We start from the raw sequence: 27,974 nt of genomic DNA, 5'->3' as shown, positions 1-27,974 counted from the left end.
AAAGAGAGGCTATTGGGCACATTTCTAAATGTGACTTTCACAGAGAGGTTGTTGGGCACACTTCTAAATTGAACTATCACCGATAGGCTGTTGGGCGCACTTCTAAATGCAACTTTCACAGAGAAGATATTGGGCACATTTCTAGATGCAACTTTCACAGAGAGGTTATTGGGCACACTTCTAAATGCAACTTTCAAAGAGAGGCTATTGGACACACTTCTAAATTCACAGAGAGGCTGTTGGGCATACTTCTAATGCAACTTTACACGGGGAGGCTATTAGGCACAGTGTTAGATTCAACTTTTCACACAGATGCTATTGGGCACACTTGTAATGCAACTTTTCACAGAGATGCTATTGGGCCCACTTCTAATGCAACTTTCACAGGGAGGCTATTGGGCACACTTTTAGATACAACTTTTCGCAGGGAGGCTATTGGGCACACTTTTAGATACAACTTTTCACAGGGAGGCTATTGGGCACACTTTTAGATTCTACTTTCCGCAGGGAGGCTATTGGGTACACTTCTAGATTGAACTTTCACAGAGATGTTATTGGGCACACTTCTAAATTCACCAGGGCATACTATTAGTCAGACTTCTAAAATCAGCTAGAGGACAGAGAGGCTATTGGGCACACTTCTAAAATGACCTTTCACAGAGCGGCTATTGGGCACACTTCTACTTCAACTTTCACAGAGAGGCTGTTGAGCGCACTTCTACTAAATTCACAGAGAGTCTATTGGGCACACTTTTAGATGCAATGGTTATTTTTGTGATTTATAAATGCAACTATATCAGAGACATGTTTGTAAATGCGATCTTCAGAATGTAATTCTAACACATTATGGAGATTTTACAGTGGTTTAGTTTCTAGGTTGAGTGGTAGGGTAGTATGGCGAGAGGTAATTGCCTCTGTCCCCGCTCTTGCCAGACTTACTTATTGTCGGCTTCTTGCTTCTCCTGCGGATACATGCTGATATGACCTGGAGCCGTCTCTGCAGGAGCCGTCCTTTGCCTCGGGGTCCTTAGCCGTGGGGCTGCCGGGCAGAGGGCTGCCCTGGGAGGGTCAGTTTTTGGGGTGAGTCGGCCAATCACGGCAGTGGGTGGGTTGGGAGAGGGAATCGGAAAGCGGTATAATGGTGAGGGAAGGGGCCTACACGGACTTTTTCTTCATGGTTTGGGCACAATTTACGAGTTAGCAGGGCTCGGGAGGCACTCACCTGCACCAGCACTGGCGATGGGAAAGAAGGGGCTGGCCTGTGCACCCGATGCTAGACTCGAAGGCCTAACACACAGTGGCCAATCAGGGGAGGTGGGCGGGCACAAGGGAGGGCTGGGAGAGGGAATCAGGAAGCGGGATAATGGCGAGGGAAGGGGCCTACACGTACGTTTTCTTCACATTTTGGGCACAATTTCCGAGTTAGCAGGGCTCGAGAGGCACTCATCTGCACCAGCAGTGGCGAAGGGATACTGATTTGTTGTCCCAAGCCACAGACCGGAGGGGGTCTTCTAGACGAGCACAGACCATAAAAGCATTGATGCCACAGGCCCACTTGTTTAATGCACCCCAAAAAACAAAAGAGGCCACCCCGTCCTGACTTAAAGCCGTAATAACCCATCTGGGCAAAGTAGTGGAAGAAACTGGGTGAGAGCACAAGTTCTTCTCCTTTTTCAGTGCAATACCCCTCTTGTTGGATCTCTGTCCTAACCCCCATTAGGTTGGGATGTGTCTCTTTTTATACAGGTGGTGATTAAGTGATTGTGTTAATGAGTAACCTGATTTGTGGGTCCATGTTTTTCGTTATTGACTTGTGCCTTCCACCTTCCTTATGAGAGCAGCCGCAGACTTCATCTCAGTGTTCTGGGCCTGGTGGCAAGCACTTGCGCCGCCTCTCTTTCTGCTGTCGAATAGTTTCCTCTTGGCATCGGCCATGTTGCATGCTGGGCTTGTGGGCCTGGCATGCGCTGCACTGCAGTTCCAGCTCCTAGCATGGAACAGGACTCTGAGTCATGGCAGTTCACAAAACCTGAAAAACAGGAGTGCTGAGGCCAATTTTCTCAAGAGGTTTCCTATTGCAGGAGGCTAGACCCAGTACAAAAGTGGTCCAACTTGTTCCCTCTCATGAAGCATATTGCCTGCTGACTGCTGCACTACATGTTGGGGTTACTGAAGGATGGGCTGTGGGCGTCCTCTGGAGGGTCCTTCTTATACTGACAGCCGGGGTCGCACCATGGAGCCAAGGATGGCTCTGTCAGATCATCACAAGCTCTCCTGTCAGGTGACCTTTACACACTGCTGATTAAAGTTCCAGGGAAGCCTCTGTGCCCTGTCTTAAAATCTACCTGTTTCTGTGTTTTGTGAGGATTGCACACCAGCATCTGCTGAGGAAGCAGACTGTGCTATGATAAATGTATTTTGCTGGAGCTTAGCTCTGTCCTCCAGCAAAAGCCTCATGGAAAATAACACATGATTCTCTGGGTTTTAAGTGGCCAATTAGAAGAATTACCAATGTGTATTTTCTTTTATTAACAGGTCCACTTATTGTCACCACTGTCTTTTCATTAAGAACAAAAGAAACGCAAGATCTGAGTCCCACGGTCTGGCAGGAGGAGGCGGCGGAGAGGATTAACGGTATGCCTTGTGCATTAGCTGCGATCAGTCAATTGTGCATAGATCTTTCTACAGCCAACACACGCCTGCTTCAATATGTCCACTCACCTACGAAAAGACACACACACACTCTCTCTCTCTCTCTCTCTCTCTCTCTCTCTCTCTCTCTCTCTCTCTCTCTCTCTCTCTCTCTCTCTCTCTCTCTCTCCTGCTGAATTCCTGGCTGAAACTGTACTGTTTACCTGGCCACCCTCTGATCTCGGGCCCAGGTCTCCTCCCCCCACAAGCTACACACCTGCACTTGGGGATTGTTTTCTGTATCCCTACATTCCCTCTACCAGCACTTGACACCTGCTGGTCCTGCTTTATTTATTCCATTTCCTCATGTACTGCACTATCGCCTCCCCCTCGGCACTTTTCCTTTTCCCCTGCACTTGCGCAATCTGAATGACACTCGGCCTAGTAGGATCGTTGTCTGTCTTCCCTCTGTTCCCACTCCCTTGCCTTTTCACGCCTTGAACACATGTGTATAGGTGCGTTATAAATGCAATATCATATCATAGATTGAAATTGTATTCAATAATACACCCATAGTTGAATATGCAGTACAAGTGAGGGTTTACACTAGCGGCTGTGACAGTGAGGACCAGTTCCAAATCTTTGTTTTCTTTGAGGGGTGAGAGGCTTGGATGAACACTTCTGGGGAACTGTTAGGGAGAATTCTCTGTTTAGGCTGAATTTCCTAACCTAGTGAGTCCCCCAGCAGCTTTGCTGGATTTCTGGAGTTTGTTTTTTTCCATCCTGCCAAGAGTGAGACTCTTATCCTCCCACTCTTGGACAAGAATGTGGTTGATTTCATTGAATGTCAATGTGTTCGATGGGCTATGGGGTCTTTTACTCCATAGGGCCTCATGTGTTTTGCTATGTGTGTTACACCGCACCCTCCGTGCCGTAACACTGGGGTGTCCTAGAGGATCCCCCCCATTAGACTCCATACCCTGGGACTGACTACTGTCTCCCAGGGCATGTAAAGTCACCATCGGCTTTACTAGACCTAAATTTACTAACAGAACTAGTACAAACCATCCTATTGTGGACGTACTGGTAGGGATAATTCAATTACCGCTGGGTCTGTTGTTCGAGGGGGCACTGTCCCGTCCCCCTCGTCGAGTTTTGGCTGGTGGCAGTGGATACTACTTTTTATATTCGACCGCGAATATATTCCTATGGGATTCTTCCCATTGTTGGAGGCTAATACTTTTTCACCTTAGTCTCTAACATACCGCCGGTTTATTTGTCTTAAATAAATCCACCGGTTGGTATTTTCTGCCAGAACTCGGTTTTTAAAATGGCGTATGTGTTCGCCTCTGTAACTCCGAACCAAAGGTTGAGCCCTTTGTCCCACTTTTGGCGGGCTTCTGCACAGAAGCCCTCCAGAGTGGTGCCATTCTGTCTGGGTACCACAGGGGGTGTGGGAGGGGGTTTAGGCACCCTGGACTGAGTTGCCTTGCCAACTCAGGTCGCACTCTTGTGTGATTGGCCCGAGTGGTGAGCCGCCCCGCTCACCACTTAGCATGTTTGATTGACAGCTAGGCTGAATGAATGGGGGTTTTCTGCATAAAAGCAGGGCTTTTGGGAATGGAACTTCAGAAGTCACCACAGAACCTAAGAATCCAACGAGGGTAAAGCTGAGCCGACCTGCAACGACGACGCCTCCGGTGGAGCCCTGCTGAACCGACTCACCACTTCCCAACGACAGAGGAGATCTCCCTGCTGGAGAGTCTTCTTCCCCTGACTGGTGGGAACAACCAGTCCCTTGCTTTTTCTTCGCTTCCAGGACGTCTGGTGGTCGAATTGCCCGTGCTGAGCACCCCGGCAACCGGATAGCCACTAACCACTGTACCGCGACCAAAAGGTGGTGCCTTGTGACGGAGCACTCCACGGCCGGTCTCTTCCCTGGTGGTGCAACGATCTTCAACTTTTCCTCGACGACGGGATCCTCTCATCTCCTGGCAAAGCCCCGACTTGCATCCACCACCAGGAACAACTGCCCCCGCCGGAGCTGTCTCTTCACTCTCAAGGTAGTGTCCGCCTGGCTTCCCTTGAAACGGTTAGGTGAGGTGTCTTAAATCCTTACCTTTCCATTGGGTCGCCTCCAGACCTTCTTAAACGTTTTTTCTAAACTGGTCCAACCTTTCTGTGACATTTTGCTACAAAGACTCGAAGTGCATTTCCACTGTGATACTTTTTGGGACATATCGCCTTGCCTCTCTCCGAGTGGGCCTGGCCTCTGAACTTTGTGATTTACAGTAGACCCTGCCTTGCTCGCCTGGCATTTGTTTCGTAAAAGTGTTGGTACTGAGTTGGTTTCATACCCTGCCTTTTTCTCTCCCTTTCTAATGAATACTAGAGTGCCATCTAAGTTAAGCACTCACCTCTGTCTGCAAATAAGTGGTGCCGTTGAACCTAGACTTGTCGAAATATTGTTATGGGATTGATATATACTTATAGTAACTGTGATTGAAGTTGTTTGCCATATTAGTGCCAGTGTGTTTTCCATAGATGGGTTTTAAAATAAATAATTATATATCTTTACACCCAAGCTCTGATCAGTGTCTGCTTGTTCTACTGTGTAAATTGCCCTATCCTGTATACTCCAAATACTGCCTAACTCGTCTTGAGAGAAGTCTGACTGCTCAGCCACAGCTACCAGGTAAATCTGGGTGGTACAGACTGCTACCAATTGGGTTTACTGCTAACTCCTGTAGACTTAAACTTTTTGCAGTGGTCCCAGAGGGAACTTCACAGGTTTCTGCCTAACAGGAACAAGTGAGTAACAGCCGAAGGTGGCTTTTGTGGCTTAACTATCGGAACAGTATGTTGGTTGGCAGGCGGAGCGATGCCGCAAAGTTCACTCTAACATGCTCAGATGCTGTGCTCAGTGGCCTACTGGTGCTTTTGCCCATTGTGAGCAGGGCAAGGCGTGTGTCAGGTGGTCTGGGCAGGGGGCAGAATCCCTGCTCATTTCTCCCCAAACTCTACCCGGCTGTCTCCCATAAGCTGCAAACTCTTCTCACACAGGGCACACACCCACAGGCAAACATTAAATGCAACCTGCCCCAATGGCCACTGCTCACCAGGTTTTGAAGCTTCACCAGGACTTCGGTATCCAGATGAGGCTGCAACCCTGCAGGGGGGTTCTTCATGATGAAACAAAGAGCAGAAGCGATAGAAGGTGGTCTAAAGGGGGAGCAGCGGCTGCAGGATAATGAAGAGCTGCATGCGGCAGTGAAACAAAGGGGGTTTTAGCGGGGGATACAATGGACTTCCACATAACACAGCAATCTTGAGTTAGAGTGGATTGTGTCCTCCGACGTATTCCACATCTACGACAGTAATCACCACAGCTGTGCTGCTTCGGAAGATGTTTCAGCTTCGGTGTCCTACCTCGATGACGTCGATACGCTGTCCCTCAAGGGCCTCCGTCGAGAGCCGACGTCATCGGATGTTATATGTAGGACGCACAACGCCTCTAGCCTCAGTTCCGTTTTTACCACGAACGTGTTCGCTTCGGAATCTTGGCGCACCTCGGTTCTTCTCCTGTTGAATCGGTTCTTGGAACTTGGATAATTTTGAAAATATGTCTTTGTTTTCTTCTACCCTGAGGTCGGGCTTCAAGAAGTGCCGGGACTGCGGTTCCAAGATGTCGATTACGGACCCGCACAATCGTCTGCCTTTGGTGCCTCTTTGAGAGCCACGCCACCGATGACTGCGATGAATGCCAGTCCTGGACGTCGAAGGCCGTGCGGGAGCGGAAGAAGAAGTTGTCTGTAGGTAGGGATTCCAAACCCCGCTGGGCTTTTGATCGACGATTCGAGGGGCGACTGTCCACGTCGGCGTAAATCCAGGGGGGGTCTCGTTCTCAGAGTGGGTCCTGCCATTCCTCTGGCTCTTCTAGGCATTCGCGGAAGCGCCGTCACCGGTCGCCGTCCTCATCCGAGGACTCCGCCAGACGGGGGGTGGCTTGTCCTAACAAGCATTCATCACCGGCGGAATGGGACTCATTTCACAAAGAGATGGCGATTTTCGAATCGCAGGGCACCGTTCCGTCCGCGCCTTTGAGAGAAGCCGGCAAGGAGTGTGCTAGGGCCATTGCTTGCACGCCTTCGGGCTCGGGCGGTCGGCGCGATCATCGGGAGCCGTCGAGGTCCCGATCGGAAAAGGTTGATCGCCATAGCCGTGCCAGGTCCAGGTCCCGGGCGCCCTCGAGACTGTCGGAGCCTGTGAAGAAGCCACCTAAGAAGGCATCGAAGCCGTCGGCGCCATGTTCGTCGAGGGACTCTCTCTAGGCTCTGGCCCCGAGGAAGTCGTCGATGCCATCGGCGCCAAGGCCGTCGAAGGACACGCTCGGGGCTCCGGCCTCAAAGCCGTTGTCGAAGTCGTCGGCACCTTGCTCGACGCTGATTCCATCAACGCCTTTTGAAGATGCTTTGCTGGGGGTGCCCTGGAGGACGGTGGAACCTCAGAGGAAGGCCCTGAATAAATCACTGTGGCCTGTTTTTGAGCCGTTTTCGTTGCCCTCATCCAGAGATTTATTCCAGCCTTTGGATTATATCTTAGAGGTGGAAGAAGGGTCGGATGAGGAGGGGCTTGTGCCTACTGAGGTACCTGATGAACTGTTGTCTGGTCATAGCCAGATGGAATACCTGCGTTAATTCTTACATGACGCCAGTGGTCTGGACACCTCCCCGGAGGTTGAGTTTGGCAGGCCTGAGCCTGGTACACACGCTGAGTCTTCGTACAGGCGTCTCATGTCGAGGGTGACTGAGTACTTGGGGTGGTCTGCTCCACCTGTGTATTTTCTGCAGGATGACCTGACAGATATATTGGACCAAGGTCCACCCACTGACCCGGTGCTGCCATTTCATATGGCCTTACAAAGAAGGGTGGCGGCGGCGGCGGCTTGGACTGCTCTGGAGAGTCTCCCGGCAGTGAATAAGTTGCTACCGAATAAAAAATACCATCCAGCCAGTGGCGACCCCTGCTACTTGTCTACGCACCCCACTCCGGAGAGTTTGGTGGTGCAGGCAGCTACGGCCCCAGCAAAGCAGGCTGCTTACCCTACCATCCCTCCGGATAGGGACGACAAACGCTTTGACGGTTGGGCGAAGAAAGTGTTTTCATCTGAGAGTATGGCTTTAAAGGCAGCCAACTCCGTTTGTGCCTTGGCAAGATTCACAAACACTCTGTGGAATTGTGTATCTTTGGCGGCTGCACAAATTCCCGAAGGGGAGGAACGGGATGGTTTTCTTGCCCTCGTTCAGGATGGCAAGGATGCCGTGTGTGAATCCGTTCAGTCGGATCTGGACGTGGCAGACTGTGTCAGCCGGTCCATGGCAGCGAGCACCGTGAGGCACAGGTTTGCGTGGTTGCAGAAGTTGGGGTTTGCTCCTGATGTACAGTTCCGGCTTCTCAGCATGCCCTTTGATGGTGTCCATCTTTTTGGCAGCAAGGCTGATGAGAGCCTTGAGAGGTTGCAGACCTCGAAAGCTGCAGCAAAGTCGTTGAGGCTGCAGTGTGTAAACCTCTGCCTTTTCGTCCTAGGGGACAGCAATGGAGGGGAGGTTCCTTTCGATACTACTCTTCCTTTGGTAGATCGAGGGGAGCTGCCATTCAAAGGGGCCAACGTAGGAGTACCAGAGGTGGAAAACAAGGTACTCAAGGTGCCAAAGCCGCGCGGGCAGTTGCCTCTTTGCCCTCAGGCACTGCCGCAGCCGTTTCCGCTGAGTCATGAGGCCATGTCCCATGGTTCGCCGGTTGGGGGAAAGCTGGCGCAGCATCTTGTAGAATGGCGTGCCATTACTTCAGATGTGTGGGTTCTGGAGATCATAGCCCACGGCTACTGTCTTCTTTTCCGGCAGAGGCCTCACGACAATCCACCTGGGAAGCTCTCTTTGAAGTGTCTGGATCCGCTCCTTGCGCAGGAAATCAAATCCCTGCTGGAGAAAGGTGCCATTGAACTGGTGCCTGTAGCGGAGAGGAACAAGGGATGGTATTCCCCATATTTTTTGATCCCGAAGAAAGACGGGGGATTGAGACCCATCATGGACTTGCATGGTTTGAACAAACTCATCAGGAAGGACAAGTTCAAGATGGTTACTCTCTCTCAAGTCCTCCAGGCCCTTCAACTTCAGGACTGGTTTGTGTCTCTCGGCCTCAAGGATGCTCACTTTCATGTGCCGATTCATCCGAAGCACAGGAAGTACCTGAGATTCGCGGTTGGCGACTCGCATTTTTAGTTTCAGGTCCTGCCGTTCGGATTGATCTCCGCCCGAGGGTCTTCACCAAGCTAATGGTGGTGGTGGCAGCCTATCTCAGGAAAGGGGGGATTCACGTCTACCCCTACTTGGACGATTGTCTGATCATGGCGCGCTCTCCTGAGCATGTCCTGGATCATCTGTCCGTCACCTGCCACTCCCTTCACAAGATGGGCTTCTCCCTCAACTTAAAGAAGTCCCACTTGACACCTACCCAGCGGCTCCAGTACATCGGAGCAGTGCTCGACACATCCCTGGGGCAGTGTTTCCCTCCCCAGGTGATGGCTCTTCACATTCTGCAGATGGTGCACAAGTTTCAACTTGCTCAGACGCTCCCGGCGTTCGAGTTCTTGAGATTGCTCGGCCTCATGGCATCCTGCATTCTTCTGGTGCTAGAGGCCAGGTTGCGCATGAGATCTCTGCAATGGGCCCTCAAGCTCCAGTGGTCACAGTCCTCTGGCAGGATGTCGGATCAAGTTCAGGTGCCACCCTCGGTCGCCCAGGATCTTCTGTGGTGGGCCGTCAAAGGCAATCTGATGAAGGGGGCTCCATTTGGCTACTCTGGCCAGAGGTAACGATCATGACGGACGCATCCCTCACGGGATGGGGAGCTCATGCCAACAAGTTGACAGTCAACATTCATTGGTCTCCGTCGGAGTCCAGACTCCATATCAATCTGTTGGAGCTGAGGGCCGCCAGGCTAGCCCTGAAGGCTTTTCTGCCATCTATACGGGGGAAGAATGTCCTGATTCTGAAGGACAATACAGTGGCCATGCACTACCTCAACAAAAAGGGGGGGGGGGGGCAGGGTCTCTCCCACTGTGCAGAGGCAATGCAGCTCTGGTTCTGGGCCATTCAGCAGGAAATTTCGATCTAAGCAGTTCATCTGGCCGGAGACGAAAACGCGGCAGCGGACGCTCTGAGCAGGCAGAGCACGGTCTCACACAAGTGGGAGCTGGCTCAGGAAGTTCTTTTGGAGATCTTCGCCCTTTGGGGGACCCCACAAGTGGATCTCTTTGCCACCAGTGTCAACCAGAAGTGTGAAAGATTCTGCTTGCGGGAATTTCCTCCAAAAGGAGCCTTAGGGGACGCGTTCGTAGTGGAGTGGTACTTCCGACTGCTGTACGCGTTTCCTCCAGTCCCCGTCATTCCGCAAGTGTTGCGGAGATTACGGAGGTTCGGTTCCCGAATGATGCTCATTGCTCCGGCATGGGCCAGGAGAGCGTGGTACCCGGACCTTCTTGACATGTAATCTGCCCTCCACGCCGTCTTCCCTACCGAGACGATCTGCTCTCACGGGAGGGGGGTCGGATTCTCCATCCAGAGGTCAGGTCTCTCGGCCTTCATGCTTGGCATCTGAAAGGTTGAGGTATAAGGATCGGGACCTCCCTGAAGACGTGATGGAGGTGATGCTTTCGGCCAGAAGACCCGCAACAAAATCCCTGTACCGTTGCTGTTGGAGAAAGTTCTGCGACTGGTGCAGGGTAAAGAATGTGGATCCTTTTCAGTGTTCAATTCCTGTGGTTCTGTCTTTTTTGCTTTCGTTAGCCCACAAGGGCCTGCAAGGGGGTACCATTAAGGGTTACCTGGCGGCGCTATCTATATTTAAGCGTTTGTCTGAGGAGTGTTCTTATTTTAAGATCCCTTTGATTTCTCAGTTTCTAAAAGGGCTAACTAACATGTTTCCACCGTCGCCTTTGCAGATGCCGGGATGGGATTTGAACTTAGTTCTAAAGTTACTAATAGAAGCTGTGTTTGAGCCCTTACATTCTTGTCCATTGAGACTGTTGTCTTTTAAGACTGCATTTTTAGTTGCGGTTACTTCAGCTTGAGAGTGAGTGAGTTGCAGGCACTCTCTGCCAAGCCACATTTCACGGTGTTCCATAAGGACAGGGTTGTCCTTAGGATTCGTCCTTCTTTTCCTCCGAAGGTTGTGTCAGATTTTCATTTGAGCCTGAAGGTTATCTTCCAGCGTTCTATCCTCCTCTGCATCCTGGTAAGGAAGAGGAGAGGCTCCATAGGTTGGATCTGAGGAGAGCTTTGAGCTTCTATCTCTCACGAATGTCCCGGGTCAGAGTGGACGATCAGCTGTTTGTAGGATACGCTGGAAGGTGTTTTGGTCAAGCTGTTACCAAGCAGAACTTGTCCAGATGGATCATTTTGACAATCTCTGAATGTTACTGTTTGGCGGGTAAGGACCCTCCGGTAGGCTTACAGGCCCATTCTACTAGGGGTGTGGCTGCCTCTACTGCTCTGCAGAGGGGTGTTCCCATTCGTAATATTTGTGAAGCAGCCACATGGGCCTCTGTCCATACTTTTGTAAAGCACTACTCTGTGGAATCTATCCATGGCCAAGATTTGGCCTTTGGTAAGGCGGTCCTCTATTCTGCAATTTGATTAGGCATTATAAAAAATTCTAAATTCTTTTCCCTCCTCCATACGTTGGTACTGCTTTGGGAGTCTGTCATAGATGTGGAATACGTCAGAGAACACAATCCCCTCGAAGAACATGTTACTTTCTTACCTGGTAACGTTCTTTCAATGGGATGTTCCTCCGACGTATTCCACATCGCACCCTCCCGGCCTGCCCCTCTACAGAATTTCTTATGCGATTGCAGCTTACATTTCCGCAAGGCTTTCTGTAGTCATACTAGCAGAAGATTGGTGCCACACGTTCTGGGAAAAAAACTACAACTGAGGCTAGAGGCGTCCTGCGTCCTACATATAACATCCGGTGACGTCGGCTCTGGACGGAGGCCCTCGAGGGACAGCGTATCGATGTCATCAACGTAGGACACCGTCCCCGAAAATGTTTCCAAAGCAGCACAGCTGTGGTGATTACTGTCATAGATGTGAATACGTCGGAGGAACATCATATCGAAAAAACGTTACCAGGTAAGAAAGTAACGTGTTCTTTGCTGTCTTTCTGGCCCCTTGCTATGTAAGGATCTCGGGCCGATTTCCTTACAAACCTGCATGGCACAGCTAAACGACAGAAGCAGGGCACAAACAGGCCATATATTAAGGGCTGTCCTTGCCAGGCAACAGAGGAGGTGCCAGCTGTGTTCCCCACAGGAGTCCCGCAGCTGGGAAGGTAGAGACTCACCCATCAACAGCTGCCAACACCACAGAAGAGAGGAACGGGAGAGTCTGACCTTCTGGAGTAAGGAGGCTGTTGACAGATTTTTCCGCTAACATTTACAACTTTCTAGGCACTAGCTCTGCCGTCTGCAGATTGAGCATACGAGCGGCACTACGTGCATTTTAAAGGAATGGCTCTTTCATGTCGTTTGAGCCTGTACCATGCTGTATGTGTCATTTAGTGGGTTATCTCTGCTGCCTAAAGCCTGTTCACGTGAGGTGCATTACATGCATATTAAGGGTTAACTTTGAGAGAAAACGCCAGCCGCTAGGTTTAGGCATTGCCCAGAAACCTTGACACAGCTTAAATGTGCCTCTCCCCACACTAGGGCAAATAAGGAGTGATGCAGGGCAAATCCAGGCCTCTGCAGAGTTCAGTGAAGCCCAGTCTTTCACGATTCCCTACAGATGTTTAGCCAAAAACAGAGGAAGCGGTACTAATTATCATGTGCCTTGTGCCTAAAATCAGAAGTCGACTCATGTCCAGAGGCTGGAAATCACAGATATTTACTTTATACAACAGGTGACCCGATGACCGATGAGACATTCATTGTAAAGGCAGAAGAAAACACACACGTGATTCACCGCCCTGACAGAGAAGGGAGAGAAAGACAGAAAGACTGTCCCAGCTCAGCGGAAGAGGAAGGTAAGGCATATGTGTTTCTCAAAGTCTCCCCAACCTCCTGCGCATCAGTTCCCCTTGCAAAATCTATCCCATAGACCACATATCGCACATGAGGAATAATGATACAATGGCACCGGGGTCAGCATTGCTGGGAGCTGTCTAGTGCCTGGTTGCAGTCTAGGTGAGCCTCGTCAGCAGGACACCAAGAGCTGCCAGAGCTACTCTTGACACTGCGAGCCAACTGGTGTCACACAAAATGCATATGTGACATTAAAGCTGTCAGCCTCATTTCAAGTTTGTTTGTTTGTTTGTTTGAATATTTGTATTGCGCACCAGACCCGGAGGTATCAGGGCGCAGAAAAGCTTGGTTACATTGCTGTGCAGACAAAATATACAGTGATAATATACATGTAAATGCAGAGGTTCAGATATACAGAGAATGCACATACATTTACGGTATATACATTGTATGCAGGTGTCAGCATCTTGCAATATGTATACAAGAGTGACCAGTTGCTGGGACTGGGACCGGGAGGAGAGTAGAGTCTTTAGCAGTCATTTTCCTTAGTCCAGTGGATGTACTTGAGGCTGAATTGTGGGTACGTTTGGGTGGCTTTTATGGCAGAGGGAGGGGGTTCCAATGTTGGGCAGCTTTCACCTGAAAGCTGGGGCCCTCAGTTTTAGAGCGTTTGTATCTGGGCACTGTGAGGAGGTTAGAGTTAGCAGTTCTAGTGGGTTGGTTGGGGGTGTATCTCTGAAATCTGCCCATGAGATATCGTGGGGCTTAATTTTTAAGGTACTTATGTGTCAGTGGGGCTACTTTTAGTGAGTTTTTGTCTTTAGATGTGAGCCAGTTATTGGCTCTCCTTATGTCGGAAATATGATCTTTTTTGGGAATGCTCAGAGCTGCTCTAAGAGCGTTGTTTTGTAAAATCTGGATTTTGTTAGTAATATATTTTTTGGCTCCCAGGTAGAGGGCAAGGGAAGGTGTAATGCTATCCATTTAACATGCCGCCACATTGTTGTGTGCTGACTGAGACACAGAACATAAAATGTCTGCTGTGCAGTCCTCCTCCGTCTTGTCAGTCCGCATTGTTATACGGCTCATGCCACGTACAACAAGTGGATTCCTATGGAATCCTCCTCGGTTTTCCATAGGAATTCTTTAGTAAATGCCACCTTTACAGCGTAGTTGCATGCAGCGTTTACTATTCCACGAGACAGAGTGGAAAATGAAAAGCATAGCCCACAGTTCGCTTCACTTGTACTATTTCCCTGTCCATGTGCCTCGTGGATATCAACATTGTATGTGCATAAGTGTTCAGCTAATGTTGGTGGCTCACTGCATGCAATTAAATGTTTTTGTACATTGGCCCTGTGCAGGCTCAGGAATGTGTGTGAATGAGTAGTAGGACACATCTAGAAGACCTTTAAAGCATGATGGGTAAAATATAATGGACACAAAGTCGCAGTGTGCATCATTTGTGGGAGCCGCATGCCCCGTCCTAGGTTTTCATTCCCCAGGGGGATATTTCTAAAACTGTGTGATGACGGCCACCCAGGAGCCACGTTTTGTTCCTGTTCCTCAAATCCTTATTTCGTTCCCTGATTATACAGACCTCAGTCACCTGGAAAGTGTTCATCGTTTTAACTTACCCTGTTGTCCTGATGAACTTCATTAGCACATGTATTAGAAAGCGTGATTTGGTAGCCTGATCTGAGAATGGAGAGCTAGAGTGGCGTACTGTCTTGTGTGATTTGTGTAACACAGCAATTTCTTGGAAGCAGTAGTCTGCTTTTTTAATCTTATGTATTGACACTATACGGAAGACAACAGCAGATGAGATGAAGATATAGAAGTAGAGAAAGGATTAGATGCAGCGAAGGGGAGGGAGGCAGGGGAGAAGACTTTAGGGTGTGAGAAAGGCCAAATCAGTGAGAGGCCAACGCAGCGTTTTCTGCTTCTCCGCAATGCTTCTTTAATCCTCTGCCTTTGAGAATGCGACCACATTCAACCCACTGTTTACTCTAAGTAATTGCTCTAAGTAATTGTTATTGTTGCATTTGTATCATTTGTGTCTTTTCCCTTTTGTTGTTGCATTTGTATCCTTCCTGTTGCTGTGTCTTTTCCCTCCCTTTTGTTGCATTTGTTGTTGCTTTTGTATCCTTCCTGTTGCTGTGTCTTTTCCCTTTTGTTGTTGCATTTGTATTCTTCCTGTTGCTGTGTCTTTTCCCTTTTGTTATTGTTGCATTTGTATTCTTCCTGTTGCTGTGTCTTTTCCCTTTTGTTATTGTTGCATTTGTATTCTTCCTGTTGCTGTGTCTTTTCACTTTTGTTGTTGCATTTGTATTCTGCCTGTTGCTGTGTCTTTTCCCTTTTGTTGTTGTTGCATTTGTATTCTGCCTGTTGCTGTGTCTTTTCCCTCCCTTTTGTTGTTGCATTTGTATTCTGCCTGTTGCTGTGTCTTTTCCCTTTTGTTGTTGCATTTGTATTCTTCCTGTTGCTGTCTTTTCCCTTTTGTTATTGTTGCATTTGTATTCTGCCTGTTGCTGTGTCTTTTCCCTTTTTTTTATTTTTATTTTTTTATTGTATTTGGTTTATTAAAATAAAAACCTTTACAAATAGATTTAAACATTAAAAAATTTCTAAACACCAATCATTTATGAAATAGCATTTCACCATGACATCAAGTGCTTTCCCTGACAAAGACCCTATAACGTCATTTTAAATTAACAGAAGATGGAAGTACTGAATTTCCATTTAATTACTAAAAGTAAGACAAAGAGAAAATGCATTTAAAAGGGAAAATGAAACATAAATACAATCAGAAAATTTCTGAAAACATCCAAATAACATTCAAAATATAAAGTTACAACTCGGTACATTATATGGATATCGAGAAATCATAATAGAGCAGTTTGATATTATTATATTGAATATTCATTCCCACCCAGCTTCAAAATCTAGCTGTAGGATTTACTCGTTTTTGTTTGGCCTACAGGTCTTCTGCCAACTTAGATTCTATCAATGCCAGTAAGTTAGTCAAACGGAGTGTGAGATTCTGACTAAAACCTTCCATACAGCGTTTCCATAGGAGTTCCTTTGCGGTTACACAGTTCGAGTAAAAGTGCTCGAAAAATTGGATACGATGGCCTTCAAAGAATGGACAGCTGAATCACTAGGTGTTTAAGGGTTTCTGGCACTGTGCAATTTTTACAAAAACGGCAACTAGTGTCAGTGTTACTATTTAGATAACCAGTCCAGTGTTTGAGTGGTTCGCGTGTGTGAAATTGGTTGAGTCGAAAACGCATATAAGTTTTCCTTGAGCGAGCTGAAGGGAACTGTAAGAGATATTTTAATCAGATTCCCCATCTGCCGCGGACTTCATTGTATTCTTTAAAGGAAGTATATTTACCCATTTCATCCAACATTATACACCAAAAGAATCTTTGAAATTTAAGTTTTTGGCTTGGTAACCACATGTTCATGGAGGACGGAGATTCATTGATGAGCAATAATATTTTGGTTAATTTAAGCGAGTAGGTATTGAGTGATTTAATGTGTGATTCACTCAGTAATTGATTCAGTTTAACATAAAGAGTATTTTTCGGTGGGTTATAAATCTTAATTAGATTGGTAATTTTTCGCCAAGTATGTTTTACTGACAATTGTAGTAAATTTAATTCATGGCAAATCATAACGTTCGGGATCGAAAGTGATAATCCCAGAATTGTTTTCCATAGTTTCCCCTGTAAAATGTTTAAATAGGCATCTAAATCATATGTACAAATGTCCAGGGAATATAGAATGATGGGTTCAACCTTCTGCAAATAAAATTGAATTAAGGGTATTAAAGAGAACATACAGTATTTCTGATGAATAATTTTCATCTGAGATGTCAACCCCCTAACTTTTTGATTAAGGTAGTTTTTCCACATAGTAATTGAGTATTGATCAGTCAGAGGATATCCCAAATAGCGAAGCATCGGAGAGTATTCGATTTTAACATCGTTCATATACCAAGAGTATCAATGACAGTCTAATTTTCTTTTAGAGAAGATCAATATAAAAGTTTTCGTTGGATTGGGAGTAAGGTTATGGTTAGATGCAAATTCCGAAAATAAATCCAACTTTCGTTGGAGACCAAAGGGTGTTTGATCAAAAAATAACAAATCATCAGCAAAGCCTAACCAATCTAAGTTCAGTGAACCAAGCTTTACTGAATAGCATTCCCCAGCAATCCAATTGCCGTCCAATCCTAACAAGTACAAATTGAACAGTATCGCTGCCATATTGCAGCCCTGTTTCACCCCGATCTCAGTCAGAATGGGATCAGTCAGGGCTCCTTCCTTAGTAAGTCGCATGCGGTAATTTGTGTTTTTGTGGACTAAGGCAATCAAGGCAACCAGTTTGGTCGGAATGCCAAGATGGATCATTTTTTTCCACACGATTTCACGAATAACGCAGTCAAATGCTGCGGTCAGATCCAAACTAGCCATGTAAATTGGCCCTGAGTGACTGACTGAAGAATGGGCTTGGAGATGGGAAGGAATTGTAGCATTTAACTGACAACCAATGAATTTTCTGAATCCTACCTGATAAATAGACAGCATATTTTTATCGCTCATATGAATTTGTAGTTGTTGGATAAGCTGAATGGAAAATATTTTGGAAGAGGAATCTGTTAGAGCAATAGGGCGATAATTAGAGGGACAGTCCGGAGAGCCCTTTTTGTAAATCGGAATAACTAGCGCAGAAGACCACGATATGGGGATTTGTCCTGTTTGTAAAATCAGATCAAATTTGATTTTAAGGATGTGAGCCCAGAATACTGGGTTCGATTTATACACACAAGATGGAATACCATCGGGACCAGGCGCTTTAGAGGGCTTCAATCTGCCGATGGCATCAATGATGTCTTCTATGGACCATAATGATGGAGAATCAAGATCCAAGCGTGGTTCACTGCCCTTTAGTGAGTGAAAGCGCTCGGGCATAGTATATTTAAGTTTCACATATGATACCCAATTTTCGGCGGAGATTACAGAATCAAAATTAGTTGTAGTTTCAGAAGTAATAGAACGAAGAATATTCCAGGTTTTCCTTGAGTCGTGCTTGAGTAGATGGTAGAATAATTTTTGATTATCTGCATAGAGAAGATGTCTTTTTAACCATTTAAGTTTATTACGAAACCTTTGTCGTACTGCTTTGATCAGTTTAGCACGAGTCAGGTAGGAGAGATAAATTCTATTAATCTGACGAATTTCGTGTTTTTTTTGCGATTTTAAATGAGCGACTTGATTAGTAAATTTGTGGGCATGAACCTGAATAGCTTTTTCATGCATATCCCTTGATTGAAGCATAGCATCTAGATGGAATTGAATTCTAATAGAGTTTAAACGATCTAAATGAATAAGTGAAAAGCTGGATGGTGATAAACATAAGAAGATATTAGGATCATATTCTAGATTCCGAATAAAGATTGTACACGCTTTAGGATTCCATCTCACTGTATAGTGGGGCCGGTCAGATTCTACCAGAGATAGAAAAGAATTATCTTTAAAACGAGCCAAAGGGATGTTCATCTGCATAGAAATAATTATATGGTCTCCTAGAAATGGATCTATAATTTTGAGGGCATCTATATTCGAATATAAACTCGAAGAAATGAAAAAATAATCGATAAGAGAATTGAAGTTTGCTCTAGTCTATGTATATGCAAAGTCATCCAAGGCAAAATAAGGAGTTTGAATATCCCATTCAAGAAAAAAGGAATTCCATATAGTTCCAAACTTTTTCGAAGTAATTGAGTGCTTATCCCTAATTGCATTATTATGAACACCTATTTCATAGCAATAGCAGTTGAAGTCTCCACCTACGATAATTCTTGCCGAGGGGTATAAAATCAGTCCCTTTTCTAATACATCGTTCATTTCCTCAATGATGATCTCAATAGGAGTGGACAATTTATTCCAGTAAATACAGACCAACAAGAGAATCATAGAGGGATCCAAATCATCTTTCATGATAATGGCTAGAATGGAGTCTGAACTACTAATCCTCTCCAAGGAGCATTGGAAGGCAGAATTAACAAGTATAGCCAGGCCGCCGGAAGGACGACCCTCGCTACCTCGCCTTGCAATCTGAATAAATGCTGAATATCCCTCTATAAAAAAGGAGGATTGATTCATGGTCTCTTGAATAAAAATGAGGTCAGGTTGATTGAACTGATTTAGGCGATACCATTTTTTGAAGTTATTTATACCACAAGAATTCCACGAAATAATGTGGAGTCGGAGTAGGCTAAGAATTTTTCATCGCCTTTTGTTGGTTTGGTTGCATGATGTTAATAGGATCCCTCCAAGACATCTCCTTTAAAACAGACATGAATGACATAAACTGTTTCATAGTGTTGGCGTCAATATTTGCAGAGGTACCCTGGATTACACTATCAGTAACGCTTTCAACTATCAGAGGAGTAGTTTCTAGGTAACTTTGTGCGTCATCAAATGATGAAAAAAATGATGCAGTTAAACCAATAAATGCCAAGTCATCAGAGTGATCCCATAACATCTTCATAATAAAAGGAGACATGAATTTACAAATCATTCTGTTGTTATTAATATCAGCCAATGTCTATGTCATCAGATCTAACAATTCACAAGGCGGGGATATCCTGAAAAACAGTCATCATAAAGGTGCGGTTCAAGCGAGCCTTACCATATCGAGCTTCATCGCTTTCCCAGCCCATAATTATAGCAGATTTTGGGTCGTCATAATTATGGTTAGTCAGGGATTCCTGATTATCCATTGTGGATTTAGGATTGGTCAATTTAGGGCACTTATTGACTTGTGGGCGTTGCGGACTCAAAATTGGTAGCTTAGGACTAGTTCTTGGATGCTCTGAGTTCATTATTTCATGAATAATTGGTTGATTGCTAGATTCGACATTATTATCTAAGGTTTGGTCTTCAGGCTCGCTTGAGCTCACACCCTCCAAATTTTTATTTTGAGATTCAGTTGGATTGTTAGGACAAGTAATTGTTTTGTTTTCTCTTTGTCCATTAGCTTTACCCAAAATCACTTTCGCAGTTTTTTTGATTTTCAACATTGGATAATAATTGGAAAGGGTAGATTGAACGCGGTGTGGAGCCCCTGCAATTGAGTTAGGCACCATCCCGAGATCAATAGTTCCCCCCTCCTCTTTTTCCTTTCCCTTTTTTGCCTTAGATCGTAATTTGTTAAATTCTTGCCAGGATGGTTCAATAATCAATGCCTCCTTTTCATTGCTTTTTTTGTTTTTTAATAGAGAATTGATAGGTACTTTGATGGATGAAGTATTCAAGTCTGACTCCGAGATTCAGCAGGGCCTTAGATTCCTCGCTCAACTGATTTAAATCAATGATGTTATCTCCCTCTGAGAGATTGCAAAGATCTTTAATATGTGTGTTATGATTATCATTTTTGTCACGTGATTGGTTCTTTGTTTTTTTTTCCTGTTTTCCCTTTTGTAGTTTAATTAGAAGATTTCTCTTTTGAGCACGAGCCAAGGCCCTTCTTTGTTTTTTAGTAAGGGCAATGGAAGGAGTTATAAGGGGCACCTCTTCAATGTCAAGTGTTTCTATTGTTTCCTGAGGGATAAGGTCTACTCCAGTTAAGTCAATAAGATCAGTTAGAACTGATGGACTGTCTGGAGGAGCACTTTCCTCTGCACAAGGAGTCGTCAACGATTCCTTGATAATTGACTTGGAAAGTGTGGCAAGATTAATTGCCATTTCTTTTACAAGAGTAGTCAAAACAGCAAGGTTGGATTCATTGGTATTTTTCAAGTTCACTACCTCTGGATTCACAACCTTACTGTTTTCTCATTTAATAGGTGGTTCTTCTGTCACTACCTCGGAGAACAATTTAGTTTGAGTACCTATAGTTTGAACATGAGCCATCGAATCTTTTTTATTTATGATGGAAGAAAACATGTGGCAGGCAAATAACATGCCCTCCACATTTTACTGAGAGAACTCGTGAGGTCAGACATTTGAATCTGTAGGATTTTTATTGCCTCATGAGTCTGCTCATGACCTTTATCAAGTAAATTAAGAATTCTGGTCATGACCGGAAAAGATTCGAAAGAATGTTGCCGTTCGGCATTCCATTTTTCTTGTTCAGTGGTAGGACAATTAGGCTGTGGACGAATTTTACAATGAATGGACTCGTTGGAATCAAGATTAGGTGCTCTATTTCCTTCATGGCTAGAAGGATATTGGCAAGTATGGATCATTGGTTGTTCGAGTATAGGGGAACTATTTACCGTCAAGGAGGGTCCTCCTATGTTGTTGTTACTCAGAGTATTGGTTCTCCCAAGGATACATGCTTCCTTCTGTGCACTAAAGTGTGAAGGTACAGAATAGGTATATGCTTGGGGATTGTTAAATAGGAGCACATTCTCAATCCCGTACTTGCTTCTATTCACTGGAGTTGAGGGTTCGTTGGATAAACGAATCCGTTTACCCAGTTCTGTCTCAATTGCCGGAGCTAATATGGAAAAATCGGCAGTACGCGGATCAAATTGCTCAATTCCCATTATTTTTTTTATTTCATCTCTGTCTAGACTCTGATCAGAGTTGCAGTCAACAATTTCCCAATCCTTTGAGGAGCTTTCATTCACTTCTTTAACCGACAAAAATACTGGTTTAGTTTTAGAATCTATGCTTTTTCCAGCCAAAGTAGTTTTAGGAGCCTCACAATCAATATACTCCGACCGTTTTTTAGGCAAAATTTGTTCCTCAAGGTCTTCAGGGATTGTATCGACAGGGGCATCCTTGTTGGATTTCGGTAAATCATCGCAATGAAGGTCCTCTGCCGTAAATTTAGTTGACAAAGAGTCAGGTTTCTTGGGATCCAGTCTATTTTTCAATTCCTGGCTTTTGTTATACTCGAAAGAGGCAGGTACGAGAATAACTTTATTCTCAACATTGCTCTCTGATTTTAAAGCCGTTGTAGGATTTTCAGACAGCAAAATACTGCTATGATTGGAGTCAAGCAGAGGTTTACGTTCTTTGTTCTTCTCTTTGTCAGGCCGATTTGAGGGCTTTACAGAGTAAAGTTGCATTTGTTATTGTTGCATTTGTATTCTTCCTGTTGCTGTGTCTTTTCCCTTTTGTTGTTGTTGCTTTTGTATCCTTTTTGTTGCTGTGTCTTTTCCCTTTTGTTGTTGTTGCATTTGTATTCTGCCTGTTGCTGTGTCTTTTCCCTTTTGTTGTTGTTGCTTTGTATCCTTCCTGTTGCTGTGTCTTTTCCCTTTTGTTGTTGCATTTGTATTCTTCCTGTTGCTGTCTTTTCCCTTTTGTTATTGTTGCATTTGTATTCTTCCTGTTGCTGTGTCTTTTCCCTTTTGTTGTTGCATTTGTATTCTTCCTGTTGCTGTCTTTTCCCTTTTGTTATTGTTGCATTTGTATTCTGCCTGTTGCTGTCTTTTCCCTTTTGTTGTTGTTGCATTTGTATTCTGCCTGTTGCTGTGTCTTTTCCCTTTTGTTGTTGCATTTGTATTCTTCCTGTTGCTGTCTTTTCCCTTTTGTTACTGTTGCATTTGTATTCTGCCTGTTGCTGTGTCTTTTCCCTTTTGTTATTGTTGCATTTGTATTCTGCCTGTTGCTGTGTCTTTTCCCTTTTGTTGTTGTTGCTTTTGTATCCTTTTTGTTGCTGTGTCTTTTCCCTTTTGTTGTTGTTGCATTTGTATTCTGCCTGTTGCTGTGTCTTTTCCCTTTTGTTGTTGCATTTGTATTCTTCCTGTTGCTGTGTCTTTTCCCTTTTGTTATTGTTGCATTTGTATTCTTCCTGTTGCTGTGTCTTTTCCCTTTTGTTGTTGTTGCTTTTGTATCCTCCCTGTTGCTGTGTCTTTTCCCTTTCATTGTTGCATTTGTATTCTGCCTGTTGCTGTGTCTTTTCCCTTTTGTTATTTTTGCATTTATATTCTTCCTGTTGCTGTGTCTTTTCCATTTTGTTGTTGCATTTGTATTCTGCCTGTTGCTGTGTCTTTTCCCTTTTGTTGTTGTTGCTTTTGTATTCTGCCTGTTGCTTTGTCTTTTCCCTTTTGTTATTGTTGCATTTGTATTCTTCCTGTTGCTGTGTCTTTTCCCTTTTGTTGGTGTTGCTTTTGTATTCTGCCTGTTGCTTTGTCTTTTCCCTTTTGTTATTGTTGCATTTGTATTCTTCCTGTTGCTGTGTCTTTTCCCTTTTTGTTATTGTTGCATTTGTATTCTTCCTGTTGCTGTGCCTTTTCTCTTTTGGTGTTGCATTTGGATTCTTTCTGATGCTGTGTCTTTTCCCTTTTGTTGTTGCATTTGTATTCTTCCTGTTGCTGTGTCTTTTCCCTTTTGTTGTTGCTTTTGTATTCTACCTGTTGCTTTGTCTTTTCCCTTTTGTTATTGTTGCATTTGTATTCTGCCTGTTGCTGTGTCTTTTCCCTTTTATTGTTGTTGCTTTTGTATTCTTCCTGTTGTTGTGTCTTTTCCCTTTTGTTATTGTTGCATTTTGTATTCTTCCTGTTGCCGTGTCTTTTCCCTTTTGTTGTTGCATTTTGTATTCTTCCTGTTGCCGTGTCTTTTCCCTTTTGTTATTGTTGCATTTGTATTCTTCCTGTTGCTGTGTCTTTTCCCTTTTGTTATTGATGCATTTTGTACTCTTTCTGTGGGCGTATGCTCTCGTGATGTGGACTCCTGTTTTCTGATTATTTCATGTTTTACTTGCGCGGCTGCCATGCAACATCCTTGCTCATGGGGTTAGAAGTGGGCTTTTTTGTATATTTAAAACCTACACTTTAGGGGAGTAAAAAGTTACTGAGGAAGGAGAGGGCGAGGGCAGGAGTAGCAGAGAGAATGATCAAGGAAAAGATGAGGATGAGGAGGGTGAGGAAAGTGGGCACGTATGGAGAGAGGTAGATTGGGAAACCCAGATGAAACCTTTCATTCCATTTTCTTTTTCTTTTATTTTTTCTGCTTTCGTTCATCCCAGCGTTGAGATTACATGTGCACTTTAGGACATCTTTTGGAACTGCAAGGGAAGGAGACAAATGGTGAGGGACGTGAGAGATCACCATAGGGAGGAAGATAATGGGACGTAAGGGGGAGGGGCGAGAAAATACATGCGAGCTAAGAGAGAGAGAGAGAGAGAGAGAGAGAGAGAAAGTGAAATTAATAAATAAAGAGCAAGTGAATGAGATTGCAGAGGAGACACCAAGCAGCCAGGAATGCAGTGAGATGTGTGGGAGAGATGCCCGGCAACACAGTGGCAGGACTTAACTTTGGATCTGGACTCAGAGGGTGAAAAAACATGAATGGTCCATTTATGAGAATGTCCTGATCTCTGTAGTGCACAGCGAGGTAGAATCTTTGCTTTTCATGAACGGGATTTTTACTCTTTTCTACAGGTGAGATGAGTAGAAATCATGAAGAGTCATTCAGCATTAAGAGAGAGGAAAACCTACATCTGATCCACATTGAGGACGCAGAAGGACGAGAGCGAACGAAAGACTTCCATAGTTCAAGTGAAGGAGAAGGTATGGTATACAATGCAACCATGTTTACTGTTGTTAAGGAACTATATACATTGCTGAACATGCAGAACTGGAACAGTGGTATCCGGTACATAGGTGGTGATGCATGAAAGCAGAGGAAACATGCCGGAACAGTGGTATCCGGTACATAGGTTGTGATGCATGAGAGCAGAGGAAACATGCTGGAACAGTGGTATCAGGTACATAGTTGATGATGCATGAGAGCAGAGGAAACATGCTGGAACAGTGGTATTGGGTACACAGGTGGTGATGCATGAGAGCATAGGAAACATGATGGAACAGTGGTATCAGGTACACCGGTGGTGATGCATGAGAGCAGAGGAAACCTGCTGGAACAGTGGTATCGGGTACATAGTTGGTGATGCATGAGAGCAGAGGAAACATGCTGGAACAGTGGTATTGGGTACACAGGTGGTGATGCATGAGAGCAGAGGAAACATGCTGGAACAGTGGTATCAGGTACATAGGTGGTGATGCATGAGAGCAGAGGAAACATGCTGGAACAGCGGTATCAGGTACATAGGTGGTGATGCATGAGAGCAGAGGAAACATGATGGAACAGTGGTATCCGGTACATAGGTGGTGATGCATGAGAGCAGAGGAAACATGATGGAACAACGGTATCAGGTACATAGGTGGTGATGCATGAGAGCAGAGGAAACATGATGGAACAGTGGTATCCGGTACACAGGTGGTGATGCATGAGAGCAGAGGAAACATGATGGAACAGTGGTATCGGGTACATAGGTGGTGATGCATGAGAGCAGAGGAAACATGATGGAACAGTGGTATCAGGTACATAGGTGGTGATGCATGAAAGCAGAGGAAACATGCCGAAACAGTGGTATCCGGTGTTAGGCAGAAACCTGTGCAGTTCCCTCTGGGACCACTGCAAAAAGTTTAAGACTACAGGAGTTCGCGGTAAACCCAATTGGTAGCAGTCTGCACCACCCAGATTTACCTGGTAGCTGTGGCTGAGCAGTCAGACTTCTCTCAAGACGAGTTAGGCAGTATATGGAGTATACAAGATAGGGCAATTTACACAGTAGAACAAGCAGACACGGATCAGAGCTTGGGTGTAAAGATATATAATTATTTATTTAAAAAAACATCTGTGAAACACACACTGGCACTAATATGGCAAACAACTTCAATCACAGTTACTATAAGTATATATCAATCCCATAACAATATTTCGACAAGTCTAGGTTCAAAGACACCACTTATTTGCAGACAGAGGTGAGTGCTTAACCTAGATGGCACTCTAGCATTCGTTAGAAAGTGAGAGAAAAAGGCAGGGTATGAAACCAACTCAGTACCAACACTTTTACGAAGCAAATGCAAGGCGAGCAAGGCAGGGTCTACTGTAGATCATAAAGTTCAGAGGCCAGGCCCACTCGGAGAGAGGCAAGGCGGTATGTCCCAAAAGTATCACAGTGGAAATGCACTTCAAGTCTTTGTAGCAAAATGTCACAGAAAGGTTGGACCAGTTTTAGAACAAAAGTTAAGAAGGTCTGGAGGCGACCCAGTGGAAAGGTAAGGATTTAAGACACCTCACGCTAACCGTCACAAGGGAGGCCAGGCGGACACAGTACCTTGAAAGTGCAGATACAGCTCCGGCGGGGGCAGTTGTTCCTGGTGGTGTATGCAAGTCGGGGCTTTGCCAGAAGAAGAGATGATCTTGTCGTAGAGGAAAGTTGAAGATCGTTGCACCACCAGGGAGGAGACCAGCCGCGGAGTGCTCAGTCACAAGGCACCACCTTTTGGTCGCGACACAGTGGTTAGTGGCTATCCGGTTGCCGGGGTGCTCAGCACGGGCAATTCGACCACTAGTCATCCTAGAAGCGAAGAAAAAGGAAGGGACTGGTTGTTCCCACCAGTCAAAGGGAAGAAGACTCTCCAGCAGGGAGATCTCCTCTGTCATTGGGAAGTGGTGAGTCGGTTCAGCAGGGCTCCACCGGAGGTGTCGTCGTTGCAGATCGGCTCAGCTTCTCCCTCGTCGGATTCATAGGTCCTGTGGCGACTTCTGAAGTTCCAGTCCCCAAAGCCCTGCTTTTATGCAGAAAACCCCCATTCACTCAGCCTAGCTGTCAATCAAACATGCTAAGTGGTGAGCGGGGCGGCTCACCACTTGGGCCAATCACACCAGAGTGCGACTTGAGTTGGCAAGGCAACTCACTCCAGGGTGTCTAAACCCCCTCCCACACCCCCTGTGGTACCCAGACAGAATGGCACCACTCTGGAGGGCTTCTGTGCAGAAGCCCGCCAAAAGTGGAACAAAGGGCTCAACCTTTGGTTTGGAGTTACAGAGGCGAACACATACGCCATTTTAAAAACCGAGTTCTGGCAGAAAATACCAACCGGTGAATTCATTTTAATTAAATAAACCAGCGGTATGTTAGAGACTAATGTGAAAAAAGTATTAGCCTCGAACAATGGGGAAAATCCCATAGGAATATATTCGCGGTTGAAAATAAAAAGTAGTATCCACTGCCACCAGCCAAAACTCGACGAGGGGGGACGGGACAGTGCCCCCTCGAAGAACCTACCCAGTGGTAATCGAATTACCCCTACCAGTAGGTCCACAATAGGATGGTTTGTACTGGTTCTGTTTGTAAATTTAGGTCTAGTAAAGCCAATGGTGACTTTACATGCCCTGGGAGACAGTAGTCAGTCCCAGGGTATGGAATCTATGTTGGGGGTCACCTAGGGCACCCCAGTGTTACGGCACGGAGGGTGCTGTGTAACACACATAGCAAAACACATGAGACCCTACGGAGTAAAAGACCCCATAGCCCATAGAACACATTAACATTCAAAGAAATACCACAAATCACGTCCAAGTGTGGGAGAAAGAGTCTCACTCTTGGCAGGATGAAAAAAAAAACTCCAGAAATCCAGCAAAGCTGCTGGGGGACTCACTAGGTTAGGAAATTCAGACTAAACAGAGAATTCTCCCTAACATCCGGTACATAGGTTGTGATGTATGAGAGCAGAGGAAACATGCTGGAACAGTGTTATCAGTTACATAGTTGGTGATGCATGAGAGCAGAGGAAACATGCTGGAACAGTGGTATCCGGTACATAGGTGGTGATGCATGAGGGTGGGGGAAACATGCTGCAACAGTGCTGTCAGGTACATAGTTGGTGATGCATGAGAGCAGAGGAAACATGCTGGAACAGCGGTATCAGGTACATAGGTGGTGATGCATGAGAGCAGAGGAAACATGCTGGAACAGCGGTATCAGGTACATAGGTGGTGATGCATGAGAGCAGAGGAAACATGATGGAACAGTGGTATCCGGTACATAGGTGGTGATGCATGAGAGCAGAGGAAACATGATGGAACAGCGGTATCAGGTACATAGGTGGTGATGCATGAGAGCAGAGGAAACATGCTGGAACAGTCGTATCAGGTACATAGGTGGTGATGCATGAGAGCAGAGGAAACATGATGGAACAGCAGTATCAGGTACATAGGTGGTGATGCATGAGAGCAAAGGAAACATGATGCAACAGCGGTATCAGGTACACAGGTGGTGATGCATGAGAGCAGAGGAAACATGATGGAACAGTGATATCAGTTACATAGTTGGTGATGCATGAGAGCAGAGGAAACCTGCTGGAAGAGTGGTATCCGGTACATAGGTGGTGATGCATGAGGGTGGGGGAAACATGCTGGAACAGTGGTATCAGGTACATAGT

The 27,974-nt window shown here is 45.5% G+C and overlaps 1 protein-coding gene across 1 annotated transcript in view; it reads left to right on the top strand.

Moving 5' to 3' along the window:
• LOC138489511 (zinc finger protein 182-like) overlaps positions 1 to 27,974 on the top strand; it is a 376,372-nt gene that overhangs the window by 110,540 nt on the left and 237,858 nt on the right. Inside the window, exons 3-5 of the mRNA XM_069617253.1 lie at positions 2,536 to 2,634; positions 12,595 to 12,717; positions 24,123 to 24,251. Coding sequence (XP_069473354.1) covers positions 2,536 to 2,634; positions 12,595 to 12,717; positions 24,123 to 24,251 — 351 coding nt within the window. The remainder of the gene's footprint in view (positions 1 to 2,535; positions 2,635 to 12,594; positions 12,718 to 24,122; positions 24,252 to 27,974) is intronic.

The sequence above is a fragment of the Ambystoma mexicanum genome, chromosome 9, assembly GCF_040938575.1.
Source record: "Ambystoma mexicanum isolate Mex_15411 chromosome 9, UKY_AmexF1_1, whole genome shotgun sequence".
In the NCBI taxonomy this organism is placed as follows: domain Eukaryota; kingdom Metazoa; phylum Chordata; class Amphibia; order Caudata; family Ambystomatidae; genus Ambystoma; species Ambystoma mexicanum.
Note: the sequence above shows the minus strand (reverse complement) of the source record. Positions and strands in the feature narration are given on the sequence as shown.